Consider the following 27068-nt stretch of genomic DNA (forward strand, 5'->3'; position numbering starts at 1 on the left):
AACAGACTGTCAAGTGCTGTTAGTGAGCCAGCACCACGCCCGACCGCCTTTCTCTCCCAAGTGGCGATGTTTACACATCACACCAGGTACTCATTTGAGGTTGAGTCAACCTGGGGGAGGCCCAGTACTACTTCAAATATTCATCAATGGTGTTGGCCGTTAGAGGGAATCCAACTCGAGTCGCCGGGTTCATAACGCAGCGCGCTGACCGCTACGACACGACAGCTCCCCATTTCCCTGCACGCGCACACATGCGCACACAGGCACGCGAACATTTACCCGAGAGAATGTGCCAAGTGTTGCTCGTTAATTGTACGTCCACGAGGCGTTCACGTGTACCACTAGAGACGATGTCCGTTACGTTTGTGATTAACGTTTAAAAAGGGTTGAATTTATAATTGCTTACGTCAACTATCCTTCATAGAGCGTGACCGCGACAAAAGACCCTTGGTGGGGGGGGGGCTGCTTTTTATATCGTGCCACACGCGTGCTGCTTTGCTGGTGTTCACGGTTCAGTTCATCAACGTTTTAGTTTAAATTTGTTCCCCTAAAACACGAGTTGTGTTCTTGAAGAACACAGTATTATGGAAAAATCGCGTTATATGGGGTAAAGCAGCCCGCGATAACACAAAGCAGCCCGCGATAACACGGGAGATGAGTAGCGTCTAAAAGCATCCAGTAGCATCCCACTGCCTTGTGCGATGCAATGCCGCAGCAGCCGTACGGCCGCCTATTCCTACTTGTGCGACGTAGTTTCGTTAACTCAATCGCGCGATATTCACTTCGCATCGTTATAAAAAAAAAGTGTTCCCTAATATATTCATCGCATTGTACATCTAATTCGCGTTATGAAAATAACACGCAGCGTTACGGGAGAACACTGTAGTATCATTCCATTTACATTACATCCGACAAGACTGGATCGTGGATTTGCCAATTGCAGCTATTTTCAAGCACGTAACCCCCGCGATGGGAAAGGGTTTGCTGTGCCCTCCAGAGGGGCTCTCCATTATCTTTATTTAGACTGGAAGAATCCGATGAGCGATGAAGATCATTTTCATAGATGTCCGGTCGGCACAGGTCAGAAAGTTACACTTAATTTTCGCATGGCACATGGGAGAGTACTGTGCCGAGTGTGAATAGGTCAATTGCTGAGCTCACAGAAGTGGTTCTGCTAGAGTTTGAGTGGATTATATTAAGTCTCAAGACATGACACCGGTAGCACAACTGGAATGAAATAAAAGACAACACGAATAAAATCCACAGTAAATGAAAGCTCTGTACAACAGCGGTATGAAGAGAATGGGGTAACTCAAGAAAATTAAGAACAACCTTGACGCATCTTACATTTATTTTTGAACGTTACACACTTTGCGGGAAACAATTGTACAAGTTTACATGTCTGTTAAAAAAAAAACTTTAATCCTATTCCACGGAACACGTTTGTACATCGGCAAAAATACAGGAGCCAAACTCCGATATAAATTAGCACCATGCTTCATTTCAAGTTCACAATCGCCGCAAGGCATTTTGCCAGTTGGTTGTTCGCAACGGCATCACGAACCATACAAATATATATTGACTCCCAAAACGCATTTCATTTAATTAAATATAAAACAGCCGACAATGCTCTGGAATCTCTCGCACAAAAACCTCATGTTAAAATGAATGTCTCGGAGCACAACAAACACAAAACAAACCACACATTTCAGATTTAATAAGTTAGGTGATCCATTGGTATTTAGCGACACAGCCTTCCTTCCAGTGGTAGTCTCCATGATTCAAATCATCTCTGGGCAGTGCCGCGATTCTGGACATACATTTCAGAAACGTTAAATATATGGGTCATCATTAGTGTGTAATCATGAAGTGTGTAATCATGAAGTGGCTTTCAATTAGGCAGAGTGCGTCAGCCATTTACGGCTGCAATTTGAATAGAAATCATGCCCGCCTTTTACTAAAGGAGAGATGCTCATAAAATAGCCTCGGACGAACCTACTTTTTTATCCATACTGGAATGGCATTTTGGTGCACTCAATTGAGTGCACAAGGTATCGCACCATTGACTTTCTCCATAAAGAAACCGTATTTCCTAAAACTTAGCTGTCCATCCTGGTGTCGCTGCAATCATGAAGCGTCCTACTGCTTCCTTGAATTGGTTGGGGAAAAACACGTATAATTCAACTCTAACACTTTTCAAAGCTGTTGCTTTTCCCTCCTGCTAGACAATAAAAGCATTATTTCACACACCTATGTATTATTAGGATGACGGAGATATTTAAATTGTGGCCACGAGGGGGCGTTCTTTTGCGACACTAATTAAAACCCACTGGGCAGATTATGCAAACCTCGACTCGTTGACGGTCGCTGGTGGAGTTTTGAACAGACGTGGACCGTGTTTTTCCCGCCCTTTAAACCAGAAAGATGGCGAAGCAACCCGAAACAAACTGAGCAATGTGAATTTTATCATCATCCAAATGTCGTTATGACGATGTTATGACAAGGCTGGGCATGTACTCGTGCCCCCCCAGCCACCCTCCCACCGAGGCCAGCCCTGTCACGCCTCACACCCGGTCGCATCATTTGTAGTGAAGCATGCCCCACCAAGTCATTAATGCTGTCCTTCCACATCTGAAATACTTTACTTATACAAGAACGCAGATGGTCGCACATTAAGGCGCGGTCAGTTGCAACATTCTTTATGAATGTAAAAAAAGACATACACAATTGGCTTTTCACGTAACACTTGAGCAGGAGCTCAAGTACATTTTTGTGCGTCGACTACTTTGCAATATGCGGCTTGGCTATGGAATTGCTGATGTTCTAAGGCATTTGGCTGATGATGGATACTAAACAGATGTGGTTACACCAGAGTTGTGGCAATGAAGTATTGCTTTAAGTTAGTGTGGGTGGCAAGGTTCAGAAAGACAAGGCCACTCTGGTACACGATTTGTTCACCTATTTTAATATCTTGCAGAGTTTATTACGGATATGATTAAGTCCTGCCGGATGAAGAACTCTAAGCCGTGTCGGTCGTGGGGGTTGTGTGACCATACTTCACCATGCTAGTCAGTGTAGGTTGAAGTCAGTTGACACATCAGTAGCAGTTCAGATGTCACTTGCCACTGGCGTTAGCAGTGGCCGGGAAAAGGTCTCAGGTTCACCAGATTGCACCACTACTGCACACTCTTATAACATCACTCATGTTAGCCGTTTATAATATATCAGAAAAAATATACACAAAATGTTAAGGCACATGTGTCCACCCTTGGAGTGGCATTAAGCAAACTGCAAACAATTCAACAAAGGAAAGGCAATAGCTGATTAAAGTCAATTAGGGTATCCCCTCGGTATTCATGAAATTGCTATCTGCGATTTTGGCTATCCATGAATCGCATCTGAAACTCGACTGCATCGAGAGATAAAAGGAAAGTGATGAGGTAAAGTGATGATGCACAGCATCATCATAATTTAAGGTAAGTTCGTTTATAAAGTATTCATATTTATCTCCTTTATGTTTGTAATATTCAATTTTTATTGTTGTGTTATGATTCATTTCATGTTTTTAAAAGTTTATTTATGTACTTAAGGTAATTCTTTAAAAATATAGGTTTTCGTCGGCCAATATCCGAGAAATTTGCTATTCACGAGCGTCTCCAGAACGTATCCTTCGTCGCGAATAACAAGGGAATCCTGTATTACCTCGGCAGACACAATGAGCCTGTTAGGTAGATCTATTTAAAAGCACACAAGCACGCACGCACACACACCGTCCCCTAGGTTCTCTCAATGTATTTAACATTGAGGCATTTCATTCAAGCGGGTGTCTCTACCCCAATACTGCAATGCATTTGGGAACTCCTGCAAAGGATTCACATTTGTGCGGTAGAGTTCGAAGCCCCCGGTTAGTGTTGGTCACTCCATCCTCCACCACCCCTCCAATATTATAAAACTAAAATAAAAATGTTATTTGACCAGGTAAGGCCCAGAGCTATGTAGCTCTTTTTCAGAAGTGACCAGGCCAAAAATGATAGCCCAACAAAGTGGCTTGGCATGTGAAAATTGTACATATATACGTACCCCAGTCCATTGTCTAACATTAAAGCCATGTGACCAAAAAAAGCTGAATTCGCAGTAAATCGCGGGGGGAGGGGGCGGCCAGCAACATCGGCATCAGTTCAGCGTTGAGCAAAGCCTCATGGTGGCCACTTCCTCCGGCAACGCGATGAGCAACTCGGCACTTCTTCTCTAGCTGCTTAGACGTGCCCTACCACCCCCCACCCCCCAGCCGACTTCCCCCAGCCGGTACACACCTCCCGGGTCACACTTCTTGCACGCAACCACGCAGGCCACCGTAGAAGCAGCCGAGTTGGTGAGCGCAGGCCGGCCATCTCTCGACTTCTCTTTGCTGGTCTCATCCGCAGCGTCTTGCCGGCAGCGGTTGTCATCCAAGACCGATTCCCGAAAAAATATCCACGAGGTAGAGAACCCCAAGACACCCGTGACGACACCGGAGGATCGACGGCACCGCGCGTTACTTGCCATTGTGGGCATTGTGTGGTTCTCTGGGTCCTACCGGCTGCTCTTTCCCCCCGGCCCCCCTTTACTTCTGTCCGCTGTGCGGCGGGGTCAGGGTTCCAGCAGGCACTGGTGACTCCTGACTCTGCCGCAAGAGCTCCGCCTGCAGGGTCTGGGCCCGGTCCTGAAGCACAGGACAGCACCAGGGAGCGGGGGTTAAGGTTCGAACACGACACCGGGCAGAGGATGAGTGGGTGATAGGTGCGTGTATCTAAAGGGGGGTGCGGTAGTGTAGTGGTAGTGTCGCAGTTAGCGCATTGCGCTACGAACCCGGCTACCCGAGTTCGATTCCTGCTAACGGCCAATACCCGTTACCATTATCTGAACCGGTCCTGGGCCTCGCCTAGGTCAACTCAGCCTTAAATGAGTACCTGGTGAGGTATGTTTAAATATCACAAAGAGATACAAAGTGGGCCAGGGATGGTGCTGGTCACCCAACTCATGTGCCGTGCCGGCCTTTATAGGTGCTCGCTAACAGCACTTGTCCTAACAACCTGGTAAAAGCTATACAGGGAATATTTATCTGTGTATGGTCAGATTTTGCAAGTGGCAGAACAGTGATTAGTGTTCTGCACCAGGATCTGAGTTCGATTCCCAGCCACGGCTGATATCAGTCGCAAATGATATTAGAATTTTGGCTGGTGGGGAGATGATCGTGATGCTGGTAAGGGGAATGGAGATGGTGCTGGTGAGGAGATGACCTGCTGCTGGTAAGGAGAATTACGGATTTAAGGATAAATATTTGCATGGACGCTAAAATTTCTTAGCATGTCATTCCCCCGCCCCTCCGATTAGCACTGTTGGCTATGTACGGTGTGAAAGAAGTTCAACATACATCACATATCATCTCAAACATTCCGTCGCTTTGCTGCACATATGCTCTGGGAGAGAGCGCAGTGGGGGGAGAGGGGTAAGGGTGAGGGGTGGGGGGAACTCACCAGGTTTGCCAGGGCGCTGGTGTGCGTCTGGATGTTGTGCCAGTTATCGGAGGGGATGTGTGTGAAGCTGCGTGGCTGGGCTCGCCCGGCCTCGCGCACTGCCATGGCAAAGGGGACCATCCACCGCACGCACTCGCTCAGGTGTTCCCATCGTAGCCCTGCACATACAAACGATAAATCAATGTATTGGCGGTACAACGGTGAGCAGTAACCAAAAAAAGCACATTTTTCACAAAATGAATTTACCCACAATTCCCAACTGCAGTCAGAAAATCTTGTGGAGTGGTGCAGTCAGAAGACAAATGCTATAAGCGGTTCAACACGAAGCTCGAGTCTGTTGCCGTATAGCACCCAGCCTGATGACAATTGGCTCCGTGTCCCAAAGGCAGATTTGACTTGTGCCCAAGGCCGGACGGTTTCTCGATTTATTTCCTGGATAATTTCTTGGCGGACGGTGGCATCAAAAGATTATGGTGTCACACGTTTAAATGGGAAAGCAGCTGCTGAATCTAAGGCAACTTTTGATGGAGAGTCTGCAGCTCACTCGAGGGCAACAGCGACATCCTCAGACTGTTTTATGAGGACCGGTGTGTGTCATGTGACACCGGTGTACCGCCAGTAAGTCCAAATACACAACGCAGTGCGGGGGTTGACATAGCATCTACACAACAGACTGCACGTCCAGATGCTCAACCAATCGATCTTTATTTACGTGCCAATATCACGCTCAATAAAATGTGCATCGGTGTGCATTACAGCGGATTGGCAAAGGGGGTACAGGGCAACAGGAATGAGAAAATTAATCCGTCACGGCTAACAAAGTACAAATGTGTATGTATGTTGAACTTCTTTTGCACCGTATGTAGCCAACTGTGCTAATCGGAGGATTAAAACTGCAACCTCGCCCAAAATTAAGTGCAACCATGCTCACCAAATAGCAAAAAATGGAGGAAGTAAGTAAAAATAAATAGGACAATCAATCGTAGAAGAAATAGCTGTATTCATTTTGAAACAAGAAAAAAGGCACTCAAGTCATGGGCAGAGGAAAACAGGAATGTTTTGAGCCTGGACTGGAAAGAGGGCCTGGGAATTGTAGGGTCTCTATGCGAGTCCATACAATACCACGGAGATTTACGTGGCATCTAAATGTGACAGGTTACAAATATCCAGGTGCTTTACATCAATGACAATGGGAGGGGGATGGATAATCAGTATTTATATTGCAGGAGGAATCCAATGAGCTATAAAGCTCTTTGTTACAGATGTCCTGTAGGGGCAGGCCAGAACGTTACAAAAACACAATAGGAGTGCAAAGCATAGGAAATGTAACTCCTTCTCGCGGAGGCAAACTGCCCAAATCACAAAAAAAATATTTTACCAGGTAAAGCCCACTGAGCTATTAGCTTCTTCAGAAGCGACCTGGCCACAAATTATAGCTCAACACAGTGACTTATCACGTGGAAATTTACAGCAGCTAAATAATTTAAATAATCTAAACGCATGATTATAAATGGGGAGGAAAAAAACCAGAGGATCTGGAGAAAAAATCCACGCGACCACAGGGAAAACATGCGAACTTGGAATATACAAGCATCAGGGTCAGGATCAACCCGCCGACCTTCTGCATCCCAGGTAAGGAAGAACACATCTCGCCACGGTGGCAAAGTTAAAATATTAAATGCCTTCTCAAAGAGTTTTTAGGCGAGACTTGAAGATTCCAACCGAACGGAACTCCGTGACAGCCCTCGGCATAGTTCAGGTGCCACTGAAGCCAAGGCCCGATCATCCATGCACTTGGGCTTCGTTCTGGGGATGCAGAGAAGATCTAAGTCTGTCGATCTCAGTCTGCCGTTCTTGTTGGAATGTAGGGGGCGCAGCAACTCCCGGATACACGGAGATGCGAGATCATTCAGGGCCTTTAATGTGAAGGAGGACCTTGAATTCAATGCGGACTTTAACCGGCAGCTCGTGAAGTGATGCAAGCAGAGGGGTGATATGTTCTGAAGGAGGAGTTCGGGTCAGGAACCTAGCAGCTGCATTTTTAACTGACTGAAGTCGACAAATTACATTACCAGAAATTCAGATAGTAAGGCATACAGGTGACCCTCGACTTGCGACCCACTGCTTTCACGACCTTTCTTATAGTAAATAAGCCCCCCACAGTAATGACAAGAACTCATATCTATGGCCAGCTAACGACTGCTACCGACGCCAAGTCGATCAGGCGCTACTTTGCTCTTCTGCCGTATGGGTAAGTACAGTATAGCCCGACAGTCTTCAGCTGCACCTAGAGCGAACGCATTTCTTTTGCAACGCTCTTCACTTTTTTGTAAAGTTTCTTCAAATTTCAAATGTTTTCACCTTTCGCTACACACATGCGGGAAATTACTTAAGGATTTTCAAATATAAGTGTTTGTTTTTACTTAATAAATGCTTTTAAAAGTTATGTTAAGTTACAATACATTTGTTAGGGTTATTTTCATTAATTTTCGTGTCAATTTTGGTATTTGTATGCAATGGGTTTCCAGGAACGGAACCCCAATGGAACCCCAATTCATAACATTGCGCCCATGGGAAATAAGGGTTCGACTTACAACGGCTCGACTTGCGACCGTTGTCCAGGAATCAATTAGGTCGTAGGTGCTGGGGTCGCCTGTATTTAAGCCAGACATGGGCAAAGTACGGCCCCCGGGCCGTACACGGCCCGTTGGGCTTTTTAATCCGGCCTGCCGAACTTGTCCAAATATTATTATTAAATTAAATTTTACCTTTCTCCTGTAATGCCCCCATTTCCCCATTAGATGGCGTACTTTGACCGGGAGTGTGGTGTATAGGGCTCGAAAGGGCACATTATCTCGCTATGCATTGTGGGCTGTCAGCGCCATTTTCAGGGTTTGTTTACATTGCTGAGTTAGATATGGTGCTCCCTTCACTGTTTCGCTTTGCCCTGTGAGCCCTTCTGTAAAATGAGCGGATCAAGGAAACGAAAAGTTGACAATGAGTGGCGAGTGTTTAACACGGAGTGGACGACAATATACTTTTTCACTGAAGTCCAATCGAAGGCTGTATGCCTGATATGCCGAGAAACTGTCGCAGTTTTTAAGGAGTACAACATCAGCCGTCACTTTGCTATGAAGCATGCTAACTACGCTAGCAAGCAGTCAACGCAAGAACGGGCGGCTACGGCTCAGAGGTTGGCGGCTAATTTACAGACTCAGCAACATTTTTTTCACTGACAAACTGCGATTCAAGAGTCAACTACCAAGGCAAGTTTTTTGGTGGCATTCGAAATAGCAAAGGCTAGCAAGCCTTTCTCCGAAGGCGAGTTTGTAAAAGAATGCATGGTACAGACAGCAGACATCTTGTGTCCGGAGATCAAAAGCAAATTTGAAAAAGTCAGTTTATCACGCAGGACTGTGACTCGCCGTGTGGAACTGATTGATGAAAATATAGCCGGCAAATTAAACAAAAAGTCTGATTCCCTTGAGTTATATTCACTAGCACTGGATGAAAGTACGGATGTAAAAGACACTGCTCAGCTCCTCATTTTTATCCGAGGCATTGACGACAGTATTGCGATAACAGAGGAGTTTTTGACCATGGAGTCCCTGAAAGGAACAACACGGGGAGAGGACTTGTATAACCAGGTGTCTGCTGTCATCGAAAGAATGAAGCTACCTTGGAGTAAACTTGTCAATGCCACAACGGATGGATCGCCAAATTTAACTGGAAAAAATGTTGGGCTGCTGAAAAGAATCCAGAATAAAGTGAAAGAGGAAAACCCTGACCAGGATCTTAGTTTCCTTCACTGCATCATCAATCAGAAATCCCTGTGTAAGTCTGTATTGCAGCTTAATGATGTCGTGAATCCAGCCGTAAAACTTGTTAACTTTATACGAGCAAGGGGACTTCAGCACCATCAGTTTATTACGTTCCTGGAGGAAACTGATGCGGATCATCAGGACAGGCTGTACCACTCTCGTGTTCGCTGGTTAAGTTTGGGGAAAGTGTTACAACGAGTGTGGGAGCTGAAAGAGGACATCATCGCATTTTTGGAGTTGATGGGGAAATCTGATGAGTTCCCTGAGCTAAGCGACAAGAACTGGCTTAGTGACTTTGCGTTTGCTGTGGACATTTTCACACATGAATGAGCCGAATGTGAAACTGCAGGGGAAAGATCAGTTTGTTCACAACATGTACAAACATGTGAAAGCCTTCAAATCCAAGCTCACTTTGTCCTCCAGACAAATTGCGAACAAATCTTTCACTCATTTCCCCACACTTGCCATGCAGGCAGAGGCACCGCGAAACGCAAAAAAATACAGCAAATCACTGGAGAACCTGCACGGAGAATTCTGCCGTAGGTTCTCTGATTTCGAAAACATTGAACAGTCACTTCAGCTGGTGTCCTGTCCCCTGTCACAAGACTCTGAAAAAGCACCTAAAAAGCTGCAGTTGGAACTGATAGGTCTTCAGTCTGACTCCGTCCTAAAGGAGAAGTTCAACTCTGTTAAACTGAATGACTTTTATGCTTCACTTAACAGAGCCACGTTTCCAAACCTCCGGAGGACTGCACAGAAGATGCTGACTTTGTTTGACTCGACTTGTGTGAGCAGACATTCAGTGTCATGAACGCCAACAAAGCCCGTCACAGATCAATGTTAATGGATCAGCACCTCAGATCTATTCTGAGAATTGCCACAACCAAAATAACTCCAGACTTGGATGCACTGGCAAAAATGGGAGATCAACAACACTGTTCCCACTGAAAGTGATGTGTTGCTGCAGCGAGGTTGGAGCCAAATCTCCGACACACAGCCTGCGTGGCTGCTCTAACCTGTTCATGTAGATAATAAAGAAGTTCAAGTGAGGTAACTGGTTTGGGCGCAGGCCTCAGATGTTTTCATGATGTTTGATCAGTCACGTTACGACATGTTTTTGTATTGTTCATGTTCGTGCAATTTGTTAAATTGCCTTGCAAATAAATGCTTTGCTACCTGTTAAAGGCCAAATATCCTTTCATGTAATGATTTTTACATGTCATTTATATTAGTTCACACAAACACTCCATCCATCTGTTCCTGGCCCGGCCCCTCTGTCAAATTTTAGAACCCATTGTGGCCCGCGAGTCAAAACATTTGCCCACCCCTGATTTAAGCAGTCAAAGGCAGAAAAAAAGGTCTTGAGGCAGGCATTGAACAGGGGCAGGGAGTCGACAGCAAGGCTGGTTACTGGAAGGGATTTCCTCACTACAAGGGGTAGCACCATGACCCACACTTACCCGAGACTCTGTACACGAGCTCCAAGGAGGTGAAGTGGTAGAGGGCGGAGGCGGCGATGGTGCTGTATGTGAAATCCAGGCAACCCATGTCCAGCACGCACAGGTCCAGCAGCTGTAGTGAACGGACACACGCAAATGTAATGTGTACTTAAACTAACAATTTTTTATTTTACCAGGTGAGGCCCACTTAGCTACATAGCTCTTTTTCAGAAGCAACCTGGTCACAAATGATAGCTTAACGAAGTGGCTTATGCGAACATTGTTTAGCAGTCAAATACTCTACACATGTTTATAAATGTGGAGGGAAAAATCGGAGGACCCGGTGAAAAGTCCACGTGTCCACGGGGAGAACACGCAAACGCCAAATATACAGGCGTCAAGGTCAAGATCGAACCCACTAACTCCTGTATACCAGGCGAGTTAGTTTATTCGACCTTGCCAGCACCCCGGCGGTTACTGGTAGGTATTGCACATCGCTAGAAGGGATGAACGCCCCTGGTCGAGACGAACGATGGAGAAATAAAAATGCCCGATGATGTTGGAGAATGAGATTAAATCAGCTGGTGTGTAGGCGCTAGGGAGATTGTTACACCGCAGGACCGTGAGATATGGCGGACAGCTAGGAGAGGGGCCTTCATCGAGCAGAGGATAGACCATGCAGAACCACTCCAACTGGTCACTGATGTATTTACAAATGGCGTCCGTGTACAGGGTAGACACCCAAGAATTGTGCCCCAATGAACACTGCACCGTTGTTATGTGGGGCAGCCCACAATTCAAATTTGCAAAGCCAAAACAACCTGAACATGAAGCTGGCAATAGCAATCTCTTAATTCTAGGAGCAGGAATTCATCCAAGTTAAGTAAAAACTCAGATTTGATGACTAGCCTGAGAGTCATCAGTTCACTACACCTAAGAACTTGCTTTAAGTCACAGGCAACCGCTGAACCCCAGATTCAAACCCGGGCCTCTAAACAGCGCTCACCGCTCTGACCTCAAGCACGCGTCACGGCGAGAGTGTTGCGCGCTCTTACCTGGGAGATCTGCAGGAAGGTGTCCTGGCTGTATTGCGGGAGCAACATTTGGGAAGTATTCTTGAGGCAGGCGATTTGCAGGTACAGGCTGAGCCAGGAGATGATGCTCACGGGGCACAGGGCCCACTTGAGCGACTGCGAGGGGGACACGCACGCGCCGCAGCCAGGTATTCACACGTCTGTCTGCGTGCTCGATATATACGGCAAGCCCTCGCCGTATATATCATACTACAACGCGTTTGAGATATAGCGTGGTTCTTCCATTCAGGAACACTTCGCACGTGTCTGGTATAACGCAGAAGGCATACCCTTTTATAAACCGGAACGCACTCCGTCATAACGAGGAACGTGCACCGTCATAACGAGGTTTGAGCGGTCGATGACAAACTACTGTCTTGTGCTGCGTGGCTGAGCGGTACAGTAATACAGTATTCGGACTGATACAATAACACGGCAGCATACCCGCAGTTATTTTCCCTGCCATCTCACTGTGTGTGCTTAGCACATCATATCTCGTCCAACTTTAATATTACATTATTTTGGGGGAAATTGCTTTCGCTTTACGCCTTTTTCGCTTAACGTGGAATTCTTCAGGAATGCATCCATCACTAAATACCAAAATGTAATCCCGAGTGTGCTACTGATGTCATGTCACAAGTTGAATAATCTATCCAAAACTCTCGCAAAGCATTGCAACAACCCTCTGCGATTCCTTCAAGTGACCTCTAGTGTCTGCAAGTACTTTGAGACTCACCCTGCAACCGAGAATGAAATTCATCGCAGGACTGATGAATATATATTCTAATAATCTCAGAATGAGAGCTACCTTTGCTGTGAAGTCAACAGTGGTTGTCCTGGAGAGTTTAGTGTGGTGTCCTTCCCCGTACCGCCGATTAGCACGGTTGGCTACGTATGGCTACGTATGGTATGAAAAAGGTTAAATACACACGGCTATAAATGGGAAATTACCCATCCCCAATGCAAATTTTTTACAGGAAAATCACTTTGACATTTAAAATGACATTTTAGCACTTGAAACACCACGGACGCAATTGCGAGCACATAGCATCATCACCGACGCTCATGAGGGATTGAGGTCATGTAAGCCAGAATGTGGAGCATGGTCTCAGTACCTGCAGCATGTTAAGTTCCATGACGACGATGTCCTCCTCAGTACAAGCTCCGTCCGTCACGTAGGCGAATTCCGTCAGCTTGGGCGGGTAGATCTCCTGCAGTCGCAGTCACGTATGTATGTACATATATATGTTGAACTTCTTTAGCACCGTACATAGCCAACCGTACTGATCGGAGGCCACAAGGGGCCTCGCTAACAAAGACAGCGATCCACCCCCACCCCCATGTTGCCTGTACAAGACCGCTGGAGCAAGTGCTGTTTCGCCATCATCATGGTTACCAAATACTGGGTGGTCCAGATGTCTTGTGACCCACCAATTAATTGATCCAAACTATTTTTTTTCCTTTTCATATCTGTTTTAAATGAACCCGCCTTAAAAAATATTCAGTTTTAGATAGTTAAATGGGGGTCACAAGACATCTGGACCACCCTGTATATTGTGTGGGCGATCTGAAGAATCATATCTCATCAGAACCGACACCAAAGCACAAATTCGGACGACGTTGGGATACTCTCGCCAAATCCTGGGGAGCACCCAGCTCCTACTTCACTGTATTTGATAGAATTCAACGTAACGCAGTCTGGATGACTACTGACTGATTCACTCCCAATCACTCACCAGCGGCCAGTCTCCCACCTCATCACTCTTCTATTGCTAATGCTACCATGGTTATTGTTCCTGTGAACTTCACTCATTGATCCTCCCCCTCCCCCACCCGCTATACTGAGGACTGAGTCTTAATCGTTTCATGTTATCTTTACGGTGTTCACCCACCATAATGCAGGTCACCACAACTTACTTGCTCAGCCACCATAATGAAGGTCACAACAACAACACACTAAATAATTCCTCCACCCATGTTGAACACTGTCAACCAGCAACGGTTTAATCTCATCCATGCTGTGTTGAACCATCACACTGCAGCTCACAACCCACTCACTGACCACACTCCAGCTCACAACACCACTTTCTGCTCCATTACTTCTACAGCACTGCTCGACTTTGGAATTCCCTCCCATCATCACGATTCCCAAGCTCTTATAGGCTTGCTAAAATTAAATAAACGTTTCAACTCTTAATTATTACAACTTCGATCATCCTATTTGTCGCTGGAAGTTCAGACATTTTGTTCGGGCCTTTAGGGCCTGTGCTCAGCAAATGGTGTTAAAACAAACAAAAAAATTGGGATAAAAAAAAATACACACCTCCGTCTTGGCTGCGATGAAGAGTGCGGTGATGCCGATGAGCTGCAACTGAGACTTGCAGACATCCGTCTGGGTCGCAAGGAACCTGTCGAAGTAATCCAGCGCCAGGTACAAGGTCTCCCGGTGCAGGCGGTACACCTCACACACCTGGGGGGGGGGGGAGGAACGCAGGGCAATGAGCGGTTTGCGCAGTGTTCTTGACTAAATTTCAGAGGGGGGCCGCTGTCGTCGATAGGACATCATCAGTGTGAGGGCTGCCATACATTTGAAACTATTGGGTTTGACAGCAGCATGATGGGGGCATTTGGGGCCGCACTAAAGGCCACCAGAGGCCGCGCTCGGGGGCCTTGCAAAGAAGAAAACTGGTCTCGGGTTAACCCGAGTTAACTCCCGAGATCTCACGGGGATGGGGCACATCACGGATGATTCGGTCGCAGGTTCCATCCTATGTATGAGGTTCACCTTTTCCCCATCAGCCCTACACGAACCGTGGCCACGTGGTGGTGACAACGGCGACTTCTGAAGCAGATCAGTGCTGGATACAGCAGTCACATTTGCAATTGTGATTTGTAACTTAACCTGTGTAATATCAATAGTTCAATATAAAAAAATGTGCCATTTTATCGAGAAACTGTGTGTTGTCTTGGTGTGGCCTGGAACTGTTTTGATGTTGTTTTTGCTATCTATCCCAATCTTTATAAATCGTGACTTTTATAATGAACGTATTTATTATTTATTTCTATTTAGTGACTAGCTTACCGTTTTCTCTACTTGGCACTCCTACTGTGTTTTTGTATTGTTTGCCATTGTAACTTGCTGACCAGCCCAATCCTGGACATCTTTGAAAAAAGAGCTTCACATAGCTCATCAGATTCTTCCCCCGGCCAAAATAAAGATTTCGATTCCAATGATTCCGCTCACCTCCATGAGCCAGTCGAGCAGCACGGCACGCATCCTGGCCGTCAGGGCCGGGTGGCGGTCGAGGAAGTGGCGGTCCCGCTCGTGCGACTGCTCCTTCTGCAACAGGTTTGACCACACGTCCTCGGGGCAGGCCCAGCTGCAATGCAACGGCGCCACCGTAGCAGCCAACGGTTAGTGCAAGCGAATACTGGGGTGCCGCGCTGGCGAGATATTAACTGCCTCGCCTCGTATACAGATGGTTCGTAAGTTCGATCCTGATGCTGACAATGCCTGTATATGAGGAGTTTGCATGTTCTCCCTACCCGTGGTCGCGTGCATTTTTCTCCAGGTACTCGGGTTTTTCCCTCCAAATTTAGAAACAACATGTGTTTAGAATATATGGCTGCTATAAATTTCCACATAAGCCAATTCGTTGAGCTATCACTTATGGCTAGGTCACTTCGGAAAAAGAACTTAACATTAAAAAACTATTTTTATTTTACCAGGTAAGATATAGCTATTTTTCAGGAGAATGTATGTATGTATGTTGAACTCATTTCGCGACATACATTCACTGCATCGCGCGCTTTCAGATGCGCCTCTGCGGCCATCTTGAACGCTCTTCCTTCCGATGTTAGGAAGCCACTGAAGCTGTGAACTTTTCAATAATCTATATTGAAAACACATTTCTTTCCAACTGCTTTTCGTGTTTGTTGTCCTTCCTCCGTGCCTCAGATTAGCACTGTTGGCTACGTACGGTGCAAAAGAAGTTTAACATACATGTTTCTAAATGCGGAAGGAAAAACCGGAGGACCCGGAGAAAATTTCACGTGACCACGGGGAGGACATGCAAATACCAAATATACAGCATGCATCAGGGCGGGATCGAACCCACGAGCTCCTGTATACCAGTCCGAGGTAGTGAACATCTCGCCCATTCCTGCTTTTTTTTTTGGGATCAATCAAAAAAATCGGAGACATCCATTATATATACATATATTCGCCCTTTATGTTTTCCGTACCCGAGCACTGGCAGTGGCGAGGGTCGGTCCGGGAGCAGGGCAACGCTGGTGCCGCGGCTCTTGGAGAAATGCGGAAGGTCGCGTGGCTCCTTGTCTGGCGTCACCAACGATTCGACGTCGCGTAGCTCCAGCACCTGCTCGTCCAGCCGGCCAAGCTACGCGGCAAAACATGCGGCACAACCAAACCACATCAGTGCCCGTGCTCTGCTGCCAATGCGACCCTTAACAGAAAACGGGTTCTTGCGGATAACCACGCACGATATAGTTCCCTCCTCGCGAGGATAAGTAAAAAATCAGAACTAAATATTCGCACCGTTTTCCCAGTTATTCAACAACCATTGCAGTTGAGCCCGTGGATGTGAGTGAGCGAGCGAACAAGGCCCGTTACATCGCCTCGTCACAAACTCCAAGCCACGACAAGACTCCGCATGATGTCAGGAGCAAAATAATCTAAATAACTTTAATGCACGTTTCTAAATGTGGAGGGAACAACCGAAGGATCTGGAGAAAAAAATCCAAGCGACCACGGGGAGAACATGCAAACTCCAAATATACAGGTATCGGGGTCAGGATCGAACCCATGTTCGCCTGTATCCGAGGTGAGGAAGTTAACGTCACCACCGCGTCGGTCGCACACCTTAATCTCATGCAGATGCTTCCGATTGGTGCGCTGGTTGGGTGAGCGCACGTACAGAGGTGGCACATCTTCAGATTCCTGGCCAGGAGACAAGGAACACATGAAACAAAGACCCAGTGAGAAAGAGGACATTATGTACGTAAGTATGTTGAACTTCTTTCGTACTGTACGTAGCCAACCACACTAATCGAAGGTTCGGAGGAAAGACAACAAATTAAACACAAAAAACTGAGATTAATTAGTTTTCCAATATTTTTTTTTTACATATACTAGGCAAAGGTGCAGCCTGTAATTAATTGCATTCTAATGCCGCTGCTAGGTGCTTTGCCTCCACCTTTCCTATACTTTGCACTCCTATCAGGTTTTTGTATTGTTTGTTGTTGTAACTTTCTGACCCGCCCCTACAGGACATCCGTGACAAAGAGCTTCACAGCTCATCGGATTTTTCTATTCCAAAATAATCTCATTGTATTCTAGAGAACAGCAAAGTCTTGACCATCGTGGCGGTTACGTTCCCGAAAATAGCCGCAATTGGCAAATCCGCAAACTCAAGATAGATGGAAAAACGAGGGTTTAGTTCATGGTTCATAATACGACACGTTCTTCTTTTGTTTTAAGTTACCCTACATCAACCCAAACGTTAAAACAGGAAGTATTTTGAATGTAAAATATGGTTCATATTTTCTCGCGTTAAATATAACTTGTGCGGTAAATGTATAGAATGAACAAAACATATCTATATACTGTACAATACTGTACACATATCCGTGTACAGTACTGTACATTACAAGAACAAAAATGGTGTGGCTGCACCTCACTGTCTCCTCCTTACTGGGGACTGGGAACACCACGTGACCTGGGACCCACGATGGGTCGCATGGGAGACGAGATGGAGACAAAATGGCGCGTGTGTTCTTCCGGAGTGGCAGCATCATCGCGAGCAGTAGTTGCGATGCGTGCAGGAATCTCGCGGTAAACCGCGAATGGGCTAGCCACACAGGGCACGATTTGCGAACTGTACCTAAATATTTGGTGCAAAACTGTGATATGTATGTTGACCTTCTTTCGCACCGTACGTACCCAACCGTTCTAATCGGAGGTGCAGGACAAGCTAAATACAAAAAGCAGATCGAAATAAATTAGTTTTCAATCTAGGTTTAAAAGTGCATACATAGCTCCAGTGGCTTCCTAATATCGGAAGGAAGAGCATTCCAGGTGGCCACATCACCACTATCACACCACCATCAACGTCAACTTCCCCCACTTACTCATCATGCAGGTACCTCAACATTACCACCATGAACATCATCACCACCAAGTGCGAGGGAAGGACAACACACTACATAAAAGAGCTTGCCAATCATGGGTCTTCTCATTCTGCCACAATTTTGCTCATTTCTGTATCCCAACCTTAATATTGCTGAGGACGCGCCATGTCACAAAGCGTTCCATGCATACACGAGACGGTCGTGGTGCCTGTTGCCGGCACGCACGCTGCTGCACCATAACCCAAGGTGGTACCGTAGTAACGCAGCACAGCGACGTGAAACGAGGAAAGAAGAAGCTGCCTAGTCACTCGGAGGTGGGGGGAGGAGGAAAGGATTTTATGTATTTGGTGTACTCTTCCAGGTTGGCCAGACATCTTGGGAGAGTTAGGAGGAGATACTTCAACCCACCACACTCAAATCTACCAATCGACTCTGGTATACCCATTTATACTGGCAGTTAACACAGAATCGGGGAATATAAGAATTGTTGTCCAACATTTCAATTAGCACACTGAGAAATTTGTTTACCTTGCCTATAATTTGCACTCCTAAAGTTCTGACCTACTCCTGCTGGACATCTGTGAAAAAGAGCTTCAGAACTCTTCGGATTCCTCCACTATAGATATTCTGATTCGGCCACCGAATCAGAGTCCAGTGTGTTAACTATTACATTGGCACAGTATCCACAGTTACCAGGGCACGATGAATATTCACACGGTGGGCACGAGTGACATGACCGGGAAAACGAGGTGTCTCTACCAGTATGTGGTGGGTATAACAGAGACTCAGTCGAGCTCTGGTTAGCTACGGTGGTAACCCACCGATCTAGCTCGCCTAACACTCGCCACGGCTTAACTACCCTACTCTCCTCCTCGAGTCCGAGTCCCCATGTGTAGCTCCTCTTCAGGCTCGGGGATCGTCCCTTTATCCCCCTGTGCAGGGCCTCCTCCACCCTCAGCCCCACCTCCTCTTCGGACCCATGGTAGGCTCCTCCTTAGCCCGGGGTTCCTTTAGCCCCCCCTCTGGGGGTCCTCTGGTGAGTCCCCCTTCTTGCCCCCCTTACCCTGGGGCTGGTACTGCATCCTGGCAGTACGTCACGTGGCGAGCCTTGGCCAGGTTAAGTCCCGCACACGGCGACATGCGACAATGTCGCTACAAGTACACCAGCTTGGAAAAAACCCCTTGCAAGGCATTCACTGGCTTCCACTTGCCTGGCACTTTCTCTTCCTCGTCCGCAGTACAAATGAGCCATTCTCATCGCTTCTCTCCCTCTTGGTCACCAGCCGACTGCTGCTTGGACAAAATGAAACAAACGACAATCACAGCAAAGTGTTAAAAGTTAAAAGAAATCAAGCGATTATATAAAACATTAAAAGTAAACTTTTTTTTATTTAACCAAGTATAGCCCACCGAGGCTTGTCGTGTGGAAATGTATACCAGCCAAACACTCTAAAACATATATTGCAGCCAAACAATCTAAAACATGTTCATTCTAAATGTGGAGGGGAAAGCCAGAGGACCCAGAGAAAAGTCCACACGACCACAGGGAAATACCATGAAAACTCAAAATATACAGCAAGCGTCAAGGTTGGGATCGAACCAACAACCTCATGTATACCAGGCGAGCTAGTTAACATCTCGTCACATCAGCACTTTAGAAATGGAATGTGTCAAGAGAGCAGCTCCCAAGGATATGGAGCAACGAAATAGGTTAATGTGCAGGTGGTTGGTGGATCGTTACATCGCCAGATTGGACGGGTTGGCGCCGTTTGGGGGAACCCTTATCAAACAGCGGATTGAATGTGTGATGATGGTATTCTCAAAATCGGATGGTGTAAGATGAAATGGGGAAGTCAATCGTGGTCCAACCAACTTCATTGCGGTACCAAAATAACTTTACTCCCATCTCTGACCACCGCCATCATTTAGTCCAAACAAGCAGTGGGTCTAAAACATTAAAATGGTTTAAATAAAACAAACAAATATTTTACATTTGGAAAAACCGAGATTAAATAAAATTAGAGTTCAAATGTTGTACAGCCGAACTTTATAAACATTATTAGTCCATCTCATCACCATGACCACCCCTCCATCCACCACATTAATTCTGAACAGCAGCCTGTGTAAACAGTAAGAAATAAAATACATTATTTAAAAGTTTTAAAAAGCGAGGCTAAATGCACCGAAAATCAAAATGTGGTCCCGACAATTTCAAATGAAACAATTACTCGACTTAAAGCTTTCGTGACTGCAGGAATTCATATTCTTTGGGTCTTTTGGTAAAGTCACGTAGGTAGGTTCAAAGAAAGTAGATAGGTTCAAAGAAAATAACCGAAAGACCCAAATAATATGAAACAATTACTCCATCTCACACCACCACGTCTTCCTCCATAACACACTACAAACGTGTAAACAGCAGAAGTGTGTGTAATTTTTGTTTTGCCAAATAAAAACGATTGCTTGCAAAAGTTGAAAGGCGCGAGTTTAAAATAAATCAGCAAAAAATACGTGGTCCCGCCGATGTCATGGAATTAGTCCATCCCACACAACCACTTCCCCTATCCTCACCACTCATCGGCCATTCCCTCAACAGGAGGCAACCAATAACGTAAAAAATCGATAGATTAACAAATTAAATATGAAGCAAAATACGCGATCCCGCCGAATTTCATGGGGTCCATCTCACCAATCACAACCAAAACAAAGATCCCCCGTACAGCCTGCAAAAGACTGTTGAGGCAAGTGTTGTTAGCACCTATTAAGGCCGGCATGGCACACGAGTGGCTGCGTGACCAGCACCACGCCCGAACGCCTTTGTCTCCCCAGTAGCGTTGTTCACACACCGACCGCATCAGGTACTCATTTGAGGCCGAGCCGACCTCCGGAAGGCCCAGGACCGGTTCAGATAATCGTCACTGTTGTTGGCCGTGAGCGGGAATCGAACTCGGGTGGCGGGGTTGGTTGCGCAGCCCGCTTAACTGATGCTCTACCGCTCCCCACACCCATCACAATCACCACCACCATCATCATCACCACCACCGTCCATCTCACCTCCTCCTGAGCATCTTCTTCGCGGCAGAATCCAGCTCAAAGCGGCTTTTGTCGCGGCGAAGTTGATTTGGGCTTTTCGTATTGTTTTAACCTGAGACACATAGCAACACACAAAAACCAAAAGAAGAGCAAACTCAGGGCCTGAATTTTACATCGCGAAATTCCAGAGAAACCTTCGGCAAGCGCCGAGTTGGCGACTCCCGCTCAAACTGCGGGCGCGGAAACTAAAACCGCGCGCAATCCGCTCTCGAATCCCCCCTCACACTTTTAGAGACACACATACGGAAAGGAACTCGGATCTACGCTCCCCAAACCCCAACCCTCTCGGTGAGCGCTAGTGTAAATTAATAGATGGCGAGAGCTTAATTGGGATGAGGATACTCCTCGTAAGTCGACACTGAAACGAATGGCGGGACGAGGCTCGCCAGTGGTGTTAAAACACGGCCCATTGCCCTCACACGGCTATAATAACCACGTTGTATAAATCATAAATTAATCAGGTTTTAACTAATTACGACTATCCATGTTCACCAATTAAGCACAGGAATGGCTCATTTAACCGCGAATTAGTCACGAACCGAGATGACTATTGTGCTTACCGTAGCTACCCTGGTCTATTCTAAATGACCAAGCACACACATCGGCGAAGTTTACGACCAACGCGTTTCTTCGAAGAAAATCAACCGCACCCCAAATCGTTAATAAAGTAGCTCCCAGTTATTAACCCAATCAATTAACCACAAAGACAAACATCCTCCACACACAACACACGAGCGCGCGCGCGCACACACGGGCACAAGCGACTCGCCAGCGATTCACCTCTCCGAAGCGGGCTTCTTGCCCTGGGACTAACAAAAAGCTGAGCGGACGAGCGGCCTCGGGGGGAAGGCGACGAAGCTGTTTACGTTCAGCCTGGCGGGTAAATTGTCGGCTGCTGCTGCTTGTGAGGCGTTGTAATGAAGGAGCAGGAGGAGGTGGTGGTGGTGGTGGCCGCTGTGCTCGACTCCCTCCCTCCTTCTGTTTCCCGCCAGCAGCGCGCGCGCGTTCGAACGCCGCATAGCGGTGACGTCACGTCCGCGCGGGGGCTCATTAACATAAAGCAAATTTGCGCGCGACTCGTTTGCTTGACAATATCGGAATATTTAAATAATAAAGGTTGTTTTTTATTTAGTAAACCTCCCCACCCCCCCCTTAATTGTGGATAATATAAACAAACCTTTATTACGGATAATATTGGTGGCGAAAGCCTACGTGATAAGAATTTGTATTTATACTGGAGAAATCCGATGAGCTATAAAGCTCTTTTTCACAGATGCCCAGTAGGGGGCGGGTTAGAATATCACAACAACAAACACAACAAAAACACGAAAGGAGTGCAAAGTATTGGAAAGGAAAGGTTTAACACGTAGGCTTTCACGGCCAAGATGTATTACCGAATCTATCAACAGAAGCTGTGTACAGGATTAACTGCACGTGTGGTAAATGTTATGTTGGGCAAACAGGACGAATGATCAGCACGAGAATAAAAGAACATCAGAGAAATATAAAATGTTCCCAAATACAACTGTCAACAAGGACACTAAATTGATTTTGATGATGTTGAAGTTTTGTGCAAAATCAGCTACTACTGGCAAAGACTAATTAGAGACTCTATCGAAATTAAAAGAAAAAAAACGTTAACCGTTCGGGTAGCTACCGCCTTAGTGCTGCATAGAAGCGAATCATCAAATAATGCATTATTTAAATGCATGCCTACAAAGGGCAGCGTACTTCAATAGGGATTACTGTTGGTAGGGCTATTTCAATAAACACAATAGACAGGAAGGACAAGTTCAAAGGGCTCGCAAAATGCACATGCATCATGTACATGCATAATGTGCGTTGCCTCAATAATCACCACATCTACGCCTCTATATAAAGAACGAAACAGGTTAACTTCTCCACAAATCTGGCTGTCGCCTGATGAAGCTAGTTGTAATTTCTGGCGAAACGTCGTACTCAGATTGTGAATGTTGTGGCTTGGCTCTCCAACACAACGGTGTTGCTGTACTCGTGACGAATTGGCCACGTTCCGTTGACGTGACAACCCTTACTAGTTGGCTGTGTCGGGTGGTGGCGGGGTTTTAAAGATAGCTCAGCGAAGGGGCGGCTTATCACGCAGAGGACCCGGAGAAAAACCTACGCGTCCAGGGAGAGAGAGAACACATTTCAAACTCCAAACACACATTAGGCATCGTCAGGGTCGGGATCGAACCCAGGAGCCCACATACAGCGGGCGAGGTAGTTAACGTCTCGCCACCGCGGCGTCAACATTGGCGGGTCAGAAAGTTGCAACAGCAAACAAGACAAAAACTGGGTTCCACTTGCCTCGAGAAAATGGTAAGCAAGCTACTAAATATCAATCATGAACACATTTATTATGTAAGTACGACTTATCAAGCTTGGGCAAGGCAGCAAGAACAACACAACAGTCCCAGACCACACCAATATAACACGGAGTGGCTTTTTTACTCCGGGGTCCTCTGATATTTCCCTCCGCATTTAAAATCAACATGATTTTAAGAGCATTTGGCTGCTATACATTTACACATGATAATAAGCCACTTCGTTTAGCTAGCATGTGTGGCCAGGTGGCTTCTGAAAAAGAGTTATATAGCTCAGTGGGCCTTACCTGGTAATAAAAGAAGGTAGTTTTATTTATATATTTATTTGTGATTTGCTTATATATTCTATATTCTTTGCACTCTTGTGTTTTTGTATTATTTATTGTTGTAACGTTCTGACCCGTCCCTACTGAAGGAGAAACATCAAAACAATAACGCTGACGCTGCAATATTTATTCACCCAAATATATGCAGGCTAAGCAACATCGAGCAATTACACAATCAAACCCATCACACTCGGAGAGCAGAAGTCAGCACCTAACGCAAGATCGGTTCGTACTGTTGCTCGGAACGCTGTTGCTAGGGATGCCGTTACTACACACCTCTGTTGCTAGGGATGCCGTTGCTAGGGTCGTCGTTGCTAAGGACGCCTGTTATGGAAGCCTGTTACTTAGGGACGCCGTGGCTAGGGACGCCATTGCTAGAGACACCGTTGCGAGCGATGCCGTTGAAGGGATGCCGTTGCTATGGACGCCGTTACTACACACCTCTGTTGCTAGGGATGCCTTTGCTTGGGAGGCCATTGACATAGCCAGTCATTGCATGTGTGCCGTAGTAGGGACGCCGTTGCTAAGGACGCCTGATGCTACGGACGCCTGTTGCTAGGGACCCCGCTGCGAGGAACGCCGTTGCTAGGGACGTCGTTGCTAGCGATGGCTGTTGCTAGGCATGCCCTTGTTGCTAGGGCCAGTCATTGCTAGGGCCGCCTTTCTTCCGGACGCCGTTTCTATGTACGCCTGTCGCTTAGGAGGCCGCTGAGAGGTACAGCCGTTGCTATGGACGCGTTGAATTGATATTCCCACTGTCAGTTTCCGATTCCGACAACTGGCAGAATGGTGGTCCATGACAATGCTCATCTCCCCGTCTTGACAGGGGAATCACTCGGCTGGCCGGGTGGTTTGAGGACAGGCAAGGAGCAACTGAGCCTGAGTGGAGGGACCACGAGCAAGGGGAACGCCATGGAGGCGGCCCGGGCGGCCACGGTGCCGTAGCTGCGTGTGCTCATGACGTCACGACGACGCCGACACTTCCACTCGACTCCTTGTTTGGACATAGGGCATGGCGTCACTACGTAGCTCCCCCAACTTGAACTCTGCTCCTTATATGGACATTGAGTATGACGTCACTAAGCAGCCACCCTTCCACTCCGTATAGCCACATGGGGCATGATGTCACTACGCAGCCCACCCTTCCATTCTGCTCCAGATGATATTGAGCATGACGTCGCTATATAGCTGACCTCACCCCACCCTCCTTTCGGCAACTTTGCTGTCTATCAATGAGGAAGGGCCAGAGTTATGATCGATATCGCCTCTTCTACTTAATGCTGAAATCGTTTCTCCAAGTTGATACGGCTCAATTTGATCAGAATCAGAATATGTATTATATTGGAGGAATCTGATGAGCTATAAAGCTCTGTTTTTACATGTCCAATAGAAGCCTGTCAGAAAGTTACAACAACAAACAAAGTAAAAACAGGAGTACAAAGTATAGGAAAGGTAAAAAAAATCACCATGGGACCTAAACAAATCACTTAAAATATACCGATGAAAACTCAACTAAGTTTTATCTTACCAGGTAAAACCCACTGAGCTATTAATTCATTTTTCAGGAGCGACCTGGCCACAAATGATAGCTCAACGAAGTGCCTTATCATGTGGAAATTTATAGGAGCAAAATTATCTAAATAACCTCAATGCATGTGGAGGGAAAAACTAGGGGACCCGTAAAAAAAATCCACGCCACCACAGAGAGATTGACCGCAAACTGCAGAGGGCACCATTAATGCTCGTAAATACCCTACGTGCGAATTTGTACCATCCTACAAAAGCTGGCCATAGCAGCTGCACTATAAGGACCCCGAATAAACAGGTCAATAAACATTTGTACATGTTTTACATTTCTAAGGTGCATTACATCCGTAGACGAGGCCACGAAGTCCACACGACGCGAGGCACGGGACCTGCACACTTTCGGGATTTCACCAAGCACCGAGGAAGCTATTTGTAAAACAATCAGAACGAATTGACAAATAAAAATATCTATATAATCACTTAAAACACTACAACAACAAAAGGCCATTCGCAAAATTGCGGTGACGTCACCACAACGCTTGTGCCAGGCCAGGTGCACGTGAGGCCACGTGAAGTGTCGAAGGCTCGCTGACAGCAGGTCACAGGACGGTCCCTTGCGCCACGGGTTGACTTGGTAGATTCACCAGCTGTACCCTCTCCTGTGCCAACTTGCTGGGTTTTAACCGCCCGGCGCTCCGCTCCGTTGTTGCTGGAGGACGACTGCCTCCAAGTTGCCCAGGCGCAGCGTCCTTCACGAGCCTCCTCTACAGAGGCCGATCTTGACACTGATGGCACCAGTCTTCGGCAAGTCCACTCAGCACCACATCTTCCTGTACCGCATCAGCTCCCTCTACCCGGCCAAACAGAAGCTGTTTGTGCATTAAGTGGTTGGTCATGCGGGCTACGTGTATACACACACACAGGGAATACGTGTACACGCACGCACGGAACACGTGTACACACATTGAACATGTATACACACTGAACACATATACACACTGAACACATATACACACTGAACATGTATACACACATATGTGGAACACGTGCACACACACTCATGCACACCGAGATCTCAATCTTAATGTGAATTGCGGAAAGTCGGAGGGTGGTGGGTGGGGGGCCAGGGGGCCCGCGAGGCTTGGAGTCCCGATGCTCTGTGTAGACTCAAGCTCCAAGGTGTTTCCATAATGAATAACAGCTGACTTGGTAGATTCAACAGCTGTAGGTGCTATTCGCGAACAGCACTTGCCCCACAAGTCAGTTTAGGCTATACGGGGGATCTTTGTCTTTGCATGGTGTGTGAGTGGATGCCCAGTCGGCCACAGGGGCCCCCGAATCAACAGATAAAGAAGTCAAAACATTTAAATAAAATGATTTTCAAAATTATATTCATAAAAATACCTGCAGTCTACCATCGACCAAGCCCGATGATTAACGCGTCTGTCTGTCGTATCGATAGAGCAGCAAAAAGCAACGTGATCCTATTTGAGGAAATCCTAGACCGATGGGCCGGCATGGAAGCAAGACGCACGATAACTTATTTGTGAGCATTGTACCTTTAAAGCTATTTTATTAATATTGTCATTGTGAGACCGTCTTCCTCTAAACCCAATACACGGTGCAGCTTAAATAATGTATATATAGTCATAGCCTACATATTATTGTATACGGGTAAAAAACATCCGTAGCTATTTAAGTAAAAGTGAGTTGGGAGAAAGGAGGGGGCCCACAATAGTATCTTCCATAGCCCCGTGGAAATAGGTCGTTGCGCCCGTGAG

The 27068-nt window shown here is 46.5% G+C and overlaps 1 protein-coding gene across 1 annotated transcript; it reads right to left on the reverse strand.

Moving 5' to 3' along the window:
• Window positions 1-1333: 1333 nt before the first annotated feature.
• LOC116955970 (G1/S-specific cyclin-E1-like) lies at window positions 1334-22110 on the reverse strand. The gene is made up of 12 exons (XM_032977343.2): window positions 21870-22110; window positions 21051-21141; window positions 19211-19289; window positions 16732-16809; window positions 16095-16249; window positions 15094-15229; window positions 14173-14319; window positions 12965-13060; window positions 11832-11966; window positions 10798-10909; window positions 5517-5674; window positions 1334-4702 (listed from the first exon to the last, which is right to left on the reverse strand). The coding sequence occupies exons 2-12, from the start codon at window positions 21062-21064 to the stop codon at window positions 4604-4606; spliced, it is 1209 nt and encodes a 402-aa protein (XP_032833234.1). The 5' UTR covers window positions 21065-21141; window positions 21870-22110; the 3' UTR covers window positions 1334-4603.
• Window positions 22111-27068: the final 4958 nt, after the last annotated feature.

The sequence above is a fragment of the Petromyzon marinus genome, chromosome 63 (assembly GCF_048934315.1).
Source record: "Petromyzon marinus isolate PM22_M1 ecotype Great Lakes invasive population chromosome 63, UKy_Petmar_22M1.pri1.0, whole genome shotgun sequence".
NCBI lineage: Eukaryota > Metazoa > Chordata > Hyperoartia > Petromyzontiformes > Petromyzontidae > Petromyzon > Petromyzon marinus.